At 46.3% G+C, this 10,000-nt stretch overlaps 1 protein-coding gene across 6 annotated transcripts in view; it reads left to right on the top strand.

Moving 5' to 3' along the window:
• auts2a (activator of transcription and developmental regulator AUTS2 a) overlaps positions 1 to 10,000 on the top strand; it is a 320,293-nt gene that overhangs the window by 47,921 nt on the left and 262,372 nt on the right. For 5 of the 6 annotated variants that reach the window (XM_035535462.1, XM_035535460.1, XM_035535459.1 and 2 more), the window contains exon 3: positions 9,103 to 9,321. In XM_035535462.1, the coding sequence (XP_035391355.1) occupies positions 9,103 to 9,321 (219 nt within the window). Of the gene's footprint in view, positions 1 to 6,843; positions 7,158 to 9,102; positions 9,322 to 10,000 lie in introns of those variants that run through there. The other variant, XM_035535461.1, reaches the window with a different exon arrangement.

Raw genomic sequence — 10,000 nt, 5'->3', positions numbered from 1 at the left:
CCAGGTTGCCACTGTTGAGCCCCTGAACAAGACCCTTAACCCTCATCTGCTCAAGTTGTGTTCAGTCATAATTGTAAGTTGCTTTGAATAAAAGTGTCAGATAATTGTAAATGTATTCTATATTTCATGACATAATCCCTTATGTTCTAGACTTTATGACATCATTATGTTCTAGAGCCTCTCGTGAGGTGAGGTGAGGTGGTGATATGAGATGCTGGTATGTTGATATTTCTGCTTACAGATAACGGAGAGTTCATCACTCCATCTCTAATAAGCACCTGGATAGGTTGCGAGGCTGACATGCGTCACTTCTGTGAGTGATGGGGAAGTGTTTATTGCATTTAGGAATGCTGTGTGTGTGTGTGTGTGTGTGCGTGAGTGCGTGCGTTAGTGTGTGTGTGTGTGTGTGTGTGTGTGTGTGTGTGTTACTGAGATGGAGAGAGTGAGAGAAGCAGAAGGAATACCACTCTAAGGCATGTTATGGAGTTCTGGTGCTGGACATGCACGTGGACTGAGAGGTGATGGAGGAGAAGTGTTTTGATGGGCAGGCGTAAAGTCGAAGTGCATTATGGGAATATTCTGAGCCGTGCTGTCTGAGGTACTGGAATCAAGTGACTAGACGTGGTTCACCAGGAGCCCAGACTGATATCTCTGTCCCATAACTCTGTGTTCCTGAGCAGTGTTGATTCCTGTGTGACGGGACGTTAGCTGTCTCTGCTACCATACAGACAAACATCACCTCAGAGACGCTGTGTGATGTTTCCCAAATACCCAGTGCATGATTATTTTGATTTGATTATCTGTCTTCATTTTTGCTTTTTTAAATCAGTGTATTGAATGTCAGGTGTGACTGAGGTATCAGGCAAGCAACTCTGTACTACACTTGTTTGTTATTTTTAATCTCTCCCTGGGTTTGACGTGACCGTCAGCCTGACTCTGTCAGCACCATTTTAATCGACTGCTTCCTCTACCTTGTTGCTAAGCAACCTTCTGTGCCTGCCACACTAGCCCTGGCGTCCTGAGAAAGGAGTGTCGGGCTGTGTGTGACGGAGAGGGCGTGTCAAGTGGCTGATGATGGAGGGAGAGTGAGAAGGCTTATTGGGGGAGGGTGGTGGGTGGGAAACGATGTCAATCTCCCCGCCCACGAACTCTCTCGCCCGTCTGCCAGCGTGTACGCGGAGGTAAACGCGCGGAAAACCTCATGCTACGGTTCCGCTTAAGTGCACCTAACAGGTGTCTGTGTGTTTATGGATTACTGAACATTAAGGAAAAAATGAAGAGAAACAACTGAAAACATCTGTACTTTCGTGCTGTGTGTGTGTGTGTGTGTGTGTGTTAGCGCTTCGCTGAAGAGCCCAGAGAGTGAGAAACTGCTTTTGTTCAAATGCTATTAGTCAAACTCCTATCTGTAAGGCGGAAGATCAGGTCAGCTGCAATTAGTCTCACATAAGAGAGAGAGAGAGAGAGAGAGAGAGAGAGAGAGAGAGAGAGAGAGAGAGAGAGAGAGAGAGAGAGAGAGAGAGAGAGAGAGAGAGAGAGAGAGAGAGAGAGAGAGAGAGAGAGAGAGAGAGAGAGAGCAAAAGTAATAGGTGTTTCCCATCTGGTCTGGAAGTGTTCAGCCACTCCTCAACTCCTCCTTTACTGCTGTGAACCACAGAGACTCAGGGGGAGGCACAGAGAGAGAGAGAGAGAGAGAATGTTGGGGGAGAGAGAGAGTGTTAGAGGGAGAGAGAGAGTGTTAGAGGGAGAGAGAGAGTGTTGGGGAGAGAGAGAGTGTTAGAGGGAGAGAGAGACTGTTGGGGAGAGAGAGAGAGTGTTAGAGGGAGAGAGAGAGTGTTAGAGGGAGAGAGAGAGTGTTGGGGAGAGAGAGAGTGTTGGGGAGAGAGAGTGTTAGAGGGAGAGAGAGAGTGTTGGGGGAGAGAGAGAGTGTTAGAGGGAGAGAGAGAGTGTTGGGGAGAGAGAGTGTTAGAGGGAGAGAGAGTGTTGGGGAGAGAGAGTGTTAGAGGGAGAGAGAGTGTTAGAGGGAGAGAGAGAGTGTTGGGGGAGAGAGAGTGTTAGAGGGAGAGAGAGAGTGTTAGAGGGAGAGAGAGAGTGTTGGGGGAGAGAGAGAGTGTTAGAGGGAGAGAGAGAGAGTTAGAGGGAGAGAGAGAGTGTTGGGGGAGAGAGAGAGTGTTAGAGGGAGAGAGAGAGTGTTAGAGGGAGAGAGAGAGTGTTAGAGAGAGAGAGTGTTGGGGGAGAGAGAGAGTGTTAGAGGGAGAGAGAGAGTGTTGGGGGAGAGAGAGAGTGTTAGAGGGAGAGAGAGTGTGTTAGCGAGAGAATGTTAGAGGGAGAGAGAGAGTGTTAGAGGGAGAGAGAGAGTGTTAGAGGGAGAGAGAGAGTGTTGGGGAGAGAGAGAGTGTTGGGGAGAGAGAGAGTGTTAGAGAGAGAGAGAGTGTTGGGGAGAGAGAGAGAGTGTTAGAGGGAGAGAGAGAGTGTTGGGGGAGAGAGAGAGAGAGTTAGAGGGAGAGAGAGAGTGTTGGGGGAGAGAGAGTGTTAGAGGGAGAGAGAGAGTGTTAGAGGGAGAGAGAGAGTGTTGGGGGAGAGAGAGTGTTAGAGGGAGAGAGAGAGAGTTGGGGGAGAGAGAGTGTTAGAGGGAGAGAGAGAGTGTTAGAGGGAGAGAGAGAGTGTTGGGGGAGAGAGAGTGTTAGAGGGAGAGAGAGAGTGTTGGGGGAGAGAGAGTGTTAGAGGGAGAGAGGGCAGAGGCACTGCAGTGCAACTCCAGGACGTTGTGTGTCACACACCACTGACTGCCAGGATGCTTCTGACTTAGTGCCTTCTTTGGTTGTTTTCATGAACCCCCGAGCAAACAGCTGTTGGTGTTTGTGAAGGTGGAGTAGTGACTTACACACATGTAGGACCTGACTCAGACACATGCCACCTGAGTGGGTGGTGTTCTTAGACAACTTTTTTATATTTCCACCACAAGGATGTTTGTGGTATTCTTGAAGCAATGTTGGACATAGCACTGTGAATTTGTCAGAAATGACAAATCATTTTGGCTACTGTAGAAATCAGAATGACATGAAGGGAGGATGTTGTGCAAAGTGATGTTTACCGGGTGCAAATCCAGGGTCGGTAAACCAGATCAGGCATGGAAACTGAAACGGAATACATCATAAACTCTGGAAAAAGAACATGCAATTGAAACAAGACAGAACTAAACACGAAACAGGTAAACGAGCAAAACTTGGTAACTGCGAAGGCAGGGAGGCAGTTAGCCATAACGCAGAACAACAACCAAGAAGAATACAGCAACAGCGGGAAACACCTGAAGACAATAAGAGGTGGGACCAGAAACAAAACCAAAACGGAGCACACACGCGCAGAAGCTGTCATCATAGTGACAGAGCAGCTAGAAGGCTGTCTGACCCTGCCCTGCAAACCTCTGAAAAACTCGAGTTGGTTAAATCTTGCATCACACTTTACCTTTGAACACTCCACTATTAAACCACTTTTATCCCGCGTTTTAAAATCAGCGTTTTGACACTTGAGCATTTTTGATTACTTGTAGACATGTCCTGTACTATATCCTCATACACACATTGACATGGTCAGCTTTGATTCAGTTAACGTAACTATTACAGAAAACCCAGAGCTCAGAGCTTGACTTAGTGTGTGTGATTCCACGATGCCCCAGTATGACATCATCTTGAGCGGCGATTTGTCTGTGCGAGTGGCCGAGTTTTCAGTATGACATCATCACGTACGGTGATGCGGCTGTGTGAATGGCCGAGTTTTCAGTATGACGTCATCGCATATGGTGATGCGGCTGTGTGAATGGCCGAGTTTTCAGAGCATAACACAAAACATTTCCTCAGGAACATCTGAGAATGGTCACTGTGCTCTCACAAAAGAACTGAGAACATTATGTGTTTTTTATTTATTTAACTTCATATTTCATAATTCAGAGGGGTTGCAAAAGAGTTTTGATCACAAACTACATTTTTTTCCCAACCAAAGTGATTTTTTTGTTTCTTTCAGTTGTTAGACTGCATATTGGAATATGATCAGTAAATGTGCAGTAAATATTGGATATTTTTGACATAGTCCATATTGGAATGTCGCCTAAATAGACAACACATACACTGTATGGCCTGGAGTACCTGTGAAAAACGCGGTCACTCATCCTATCTGTTGGGAAGTCATTGCATTTTACAAATGACTATAGAGGTTTCATCGTTTCCCCACATTTTTGCATTTAGGAGGTTGAATAACTTCACATATTTGTCATTTTTAAAATTGGCAGACCTCCATTCATCCAGCTCTACGTTTGTCCTTTTGTCTAGCATGGATGTAATTAGAGGTGAATTATTACTCTGCCCTTCTGTGGTAAGAACACACATCATTTATATCGCCCTCCCATAAAGGACGAGGTCCTTGGGTCAGTGTTTTCCAACGGTACAGCAAAACCCATCGGTATTAAACCCAGTGTTATACAGTATTCTCATGACGGAGGTTTAGTGACAGAACACTTAGCACAATATCAGAGGGGGAAACCCGAGCTACAGCACACACTATCAGACGCGAGGTAGCTTTGGGGTTGGGAGCTTGGCCATGTGGTGTTTGGCATTTTTTTGTTTTGTTTTGGGTTTTTTTTTTACGACAGTGTCAGTTGAGCGTTTTTAGGATCTCAGGATATTTAATTGTAGATTGAGCTTTCCGGTCATGCATTATTTGTTTATTATTATTTATATATTATTTGTTTATTATTGTTTGGATGTTCTTTGTTTATTATTATTTGTATGGTATTTGTTTATTATTGTTTGTTTGTTGTTGAAGGAGAGTACAGGCTGGGGGAGTGGGCGGGGCTTGACCCTCGGCCATGTTCCTTGATTCGCTCACCTCCCTGTTCTGCCATCAGTGGAGCACCATTAGTGACACAGAAAGAGGTGATTGGCTGGAGAGAGCCAGCATATCCCAGGCTCTTCAGAGCTTTGATTGGCTGAAGAGAGCCAGCACATCCCAGGCTCTACAAGGCTGTCAGCATGACTGATTTCAGAAGATGTATTTCTAAAAATGGGTTTTAAACGTATTTTTGTAAAGTTGAATTTTTGTAAAGATGTCTAACCTAGCTTTGTCACACTAGGTCTATCACACTAGCTGTGTCACACTAGCACTATCACACTAGCTGTGTCACACTAGGTCTTTCACACTAGCTCTATCACACTAGCTCTATCACACTAGGTCTGTCATACTAGCTCTGTCACACTAGCTCTATCACACTAGCTCTGTCACATTAGGTCTATCACACTAGCTCTGTTACACTAGGTCTACCACACTAGGTCTATCACACTAGCTCTATCACACTAGGTCTGTCATACTAGCTCTGTCACACTAGCTCTATCACACTAGCTCTGTCACATTAGGTCTATCACACTAGCTCTGTTACACTAGGTCTATTACACTAGGTCTATCACACTAGCTCTATCACACTAGGTCTATCACACTAGCCCTGTTACACTAGCTCTATCACACTAGCCCTGTTACACTAGGTCTATCACACTAGGTCTATCACACTAGCTCTATTACACTAGGTCTATCACACAAGATCTGTTACACTAGCTCTATCACACTAGGTCTATCATTATCACACTAGGTCTATCACACTAGCTCTATCACACTAGGTCTATCACACTAGCCCTGTTACACTAGCTCTATCACACTAGGTCTATCACACTAGCCCTGTTACACTAGGTCTATCACACTAGGTCTATCACACTAGCTCTATTACACTAGGTCTATCACACAAGATCTGTTACACTAGCTCTATCACACTAGGTCTATCATTATCACACTAGGTCTATCACACTAGCTCTATCACACTAGGTCTATCACACTAGCCCTGTTACACTAGCTCTATCACACTAGGTCTATCACACTAGCCCTGTTACACTAGGTCTATCACACTAGGTCTATCACACTAGCTCTATCATTATCACACTAGGTCTATCACACCAGATCTGTTACACTAGCTCTATCACACTAGGTCTATCATTATCACACTAGGTCTATCACACTAGCTCTATCACACTAGGTCTATCACACTAGGTCTATCACACTAGCCCTGTTACACTAGCTCTATCACACTAGGTCTATCACACTAGCTCTATCACACTAATTCAATATTCTGTGTTTAACAGCGGTTAGTATAGCAGTAGAGAGATGAGGTCTATCCCACCGGGTTTATCTGTACTACTCAGACTGATGTGCAGATGTCTTTTCTTGTCCTGTTGTCTTGGTATATTACGTCTCTCTGTCTTGGGTTTGTCTCGGTCACTTTGTGTATTTGCTGTAGGTGCTTCCTGTCTCTCTGTACTTAAACACCCTGCCTCTTTGGCTGTTTGCCTGTCTGGACATGATTTTTTGGCAATCTCATCACCTAAAGGCTCAAAACCATCTGTCTTGTGTAGTCTGGAAGCCCTAACTTTATCCGCATTTGAAGGAGTGGATTACGTGTGTGTGTGTGTGAGAGGGGCAGGGGGAATGAGGGAGCAGAAACAGAACAGAAATAGAGAAGTCTTTAAAAAGCCAGACAGGCTCTTGGGAGGGACGCTGCTTCAGGATCTGTGTAGCGGAGTGTGTCCCCTGAGTGCGATGAGAACATTTACTTCTAATGTTTATTTGAAGTGCTTTTGATCGGAGTTTCGTCAGTGTTTTGCACAACCGTGTTGCGTTGTTTGTGGAAACACGATACTTCCTGCTCATCAGGAGAAGCTTGAGAAAAGCACACATTACCACAACGGTGGCATGTGAGCGCGCATGCGTGACGGAGTGTGAGCGAGAGCACTGCAGATCCTTCCTCCTGCACAGATGGACCTGCTCCGTAACTGACTGTTAAAGATCGAGCTTGTCACCTCAGCTGCTGGGTTAGGGTTAGTTTGGAAATATTGTACCATAGCAGTGGGTCTGTCTATGAGAAATGAGAAGCTGAGGTCTTCGGGTCCTGAGAAACAGGACAAGCAGAGAAATGAATGCTGAAAGACACTTTACTCGGAGCTGGGAGGAGCGGTAAGCTACCTTAGCAGCAGCCATAGCAGAGGTGATGAACGCTAAATGTCTGCGGTCCCACAAACCTGCCGAGACACATGAAAAATCAGCTGTACAGAGAGGAAGACATGGTGAGTAGAGGAAGGGAGAAAGAGGGAAATACCAGGTGTTCAGAACCAGACACAGAACACAGAAACCCTGTGAGAGAAACACAGAGAAACCCAGGAGCTGGGAGCAGTCAGACACGTCCCTGACAGAAACACTGGCATCACTGGCTGGGTGAACAGAGTTAAAATATTCAGTTATTTTAATTATCCAAATGGAAACAGGTAACACAACTTGTTCTTAAGGAGCAGAGATGGCTCTTCACAACGCATCACACTTAGGACTGATCTGCAGCAAATCTTACACTTACGCCAGGAACTCTCTTCTCCCAATTAGCACTTTCATCGCTTTCATCGAGCAGCGTATGATGAATTTTGAAATGAAACTCTTCATATTACATATTAATGTCTAAACAGCTGCCTACATCTTGGTCTATTTAGAGTGTGTGTGAGAGTTCTAGTGCCCTATAAAGTCTTAGCTCCATGTCGTGTTATTACCCATGTGGCAGTTCACCAGGTCTGCTTAGAGTGAGGCACTTCTGGCGTGGGAAAAGACTTGAAACGTCTCTCTGAAGCATGTGACCTGATTCAGAGGTGAATGATAGCAGTCCTTGAGGATAAAAGCTTCTTATAGGCGTATGCACACACACACACACACACACACACACACACACGCACAGTCCGCACAAAGTGTAAGATTTATTTGCACACTGTGGCTTTGCGGTGTGCTAAGCGCCTGGCTGATGGTGAAAATGTGCAAGACAGCTGGTCCAGGGAGGGCGTGGACATGCTGAGAACAAGCCGTTTGTTAGGAGCCTGGACCAGTGCATGGATATAACACCCACTACAGTGCTGGGTGTGTGTGTGTGTGGATAAAACACCCTCTACAACTCTGGGTGTGTGTGGGTGTGGGTGTGTGTGTGTGTGTGTGTGCGCGTGCGCATGTGCAGAGCAATTAGTAAACAAGCTTTTGTGTTTGAGGAAAATAAAGTCCTTGTAAAGCTTTTGATTGAACTAAAGCCAGGACGCCCTCTGAAATCATTATAGTAAAGGAGATTTTACACACACACTCACACACGCACACACACACACACACACACGCCCTCGCACACACACACACACACACACATGCGCGCACACACACACACACACACACACACGCACACATACACACACACACACTCACATGCACACATACACACACACACACACACACAGATTGGTCAGTAATTGGCTACTCTCTGCCCTTGATCCCAGAGTAGCTTTGCCCTCTGCTTTTATTGCAGTCTGGTTTTGTGGGACAAATTTCCTTGAAGTTTCATGAAACAGGAAAACAGCACCATGAAAATGGAGCGCAGGGGCAAAGGAAAGCATCCGAGGGAGAAGCAAGGGATGCTGGGAAATGGTGGCAGCCATAGTGCAGTTTTTCTCTCATCATTCAGTGTGTTGTTTTAACGTAAGGTGTTGCTGAAAGAAACCCTGTAGGAAGTGATACATCTGATGATGTCTACAGGGAGGTCTACAGGCAGAAGGTCTACAGGCAGAAGGTCTACAGGGAGAGGCTGGTGTAGACAGCGGGTCCCTACAGAGAGAGAGACGCTGCTATATCGATCTTGCACTCTTCTCTGTGAAGAAGAAAAATGTGTGTGTGTGATAGGAGCTCTGTGTTGATCTCTCGACTGCTGTTTCTGAAGGTTAACTAACTCTCTGTGCTACTGGTTTACAGAAGTTTTGGAAGTATGTGTTTGTCTAGTGGTTTGTGGTATGTAGTTTTTGCGAGATCACACTCTGTGTAACCTGAATGAGAGACCCTGTGCCCTCGCTGAACTAACAACTTAACGAATCCTGGATTTTACTGAATAGCTTTTCTTCTCAACCCCCCCCCCTCTTTCCTCCTCTCCCCCTCTCTCTCTCTCTCCTCCTCTCTCTCTCTCCCCCCCTCTCTCTCTCTCTCCCCCTCTCTCTCTCTCAGAGGGACATGTCTCTGAAGCCTCATGACCGGACCGAGACCCAGGATGAGAAGTTACAGAAGAAGCGAGCCGGCCGGGTTCCTAACGGGCTGAGCGTGGACCCGCGGAAGAGCCGCCACCTCCACCACAGCCAGCAGCGCCACTCAGACCAAGAGAACCGGCCCTGTCTGGGCCGGACACAAGGCCGCAAGAAAAAAAACCTCAAAAACAGGCATGGCACGGTGAGTAGGCGTGGCCTGTGCTGCTCAGCCCAGGAAGTGCTGTAAATGTAAATGTGTGGAACTCCTTGCCTGTGTATATCCTCACTCCTTCTGGGAGGTGATTCTAGCCCTCTCTGTGCCATGATTGGCTGGGAGGTGATTGTAGCCCTCTCTGATCTGTGTTTGGTTGGGAGGTGATTCTAGCCCTCTCTGTGCTGTGATTGGCTGGGAGGTGATTCTAGCACTCTGAGCCGTGATTGGCTGGGAGGTGATTTTAGCCCTCTCTGATCTGTGTTTGGTTGGAAGGTGATTCTAGCCCTCTCTGTGCTGTGATTGGCTGGGAGGTAATTCTAGCACTCTGAGCCGTGATTGTCTGGTAGGTGATTCTAGCCCTCTCTGTGCTTTGATTGGCTGGGAGGCGATTCTAGCTGTGCTGGGTATAATATCAGTCTGTCCACTGACGTCCACTCAAGTGTTTTACAAAGGAGGTGCAGCAGTCAAACTCAATTAGAGAGCAGCAAGGAGGCGGTAATTGTCCATGATCGTTAGTCTCCTCAGCTGTGCACGACTCATCACCGACCTCATCAAAGAGTTCATTAATGTGGCATCAGCCTTTACAGATGTGTAGGGCATTTTTTAAATGCTGTAATTGCTGAGTGGGTACCAGAAGAGTCGTGTGAAGGTGTGATATGGGGAAGGT

This window comes from Electrophorus electricus, chromosome 17 (assembly GCF_013358815.1).
Source record: "Electrophorus electricus isolate fEleEle1 chromosome 17, fEleEle1.pri, whole genome shotgun sequence".
In the NCBI taxonomy this organism is placed as follows: domain Eukaryota; kingdom Metazoa; phylum Chordata; class Actinopteri; order Gymnotiformes; family Gymnotidae; genus Electrophorus; species Electrophorus electricus.
This window is presented reverse-complemented; position numbering and strand designations above follow the sequence as displayed.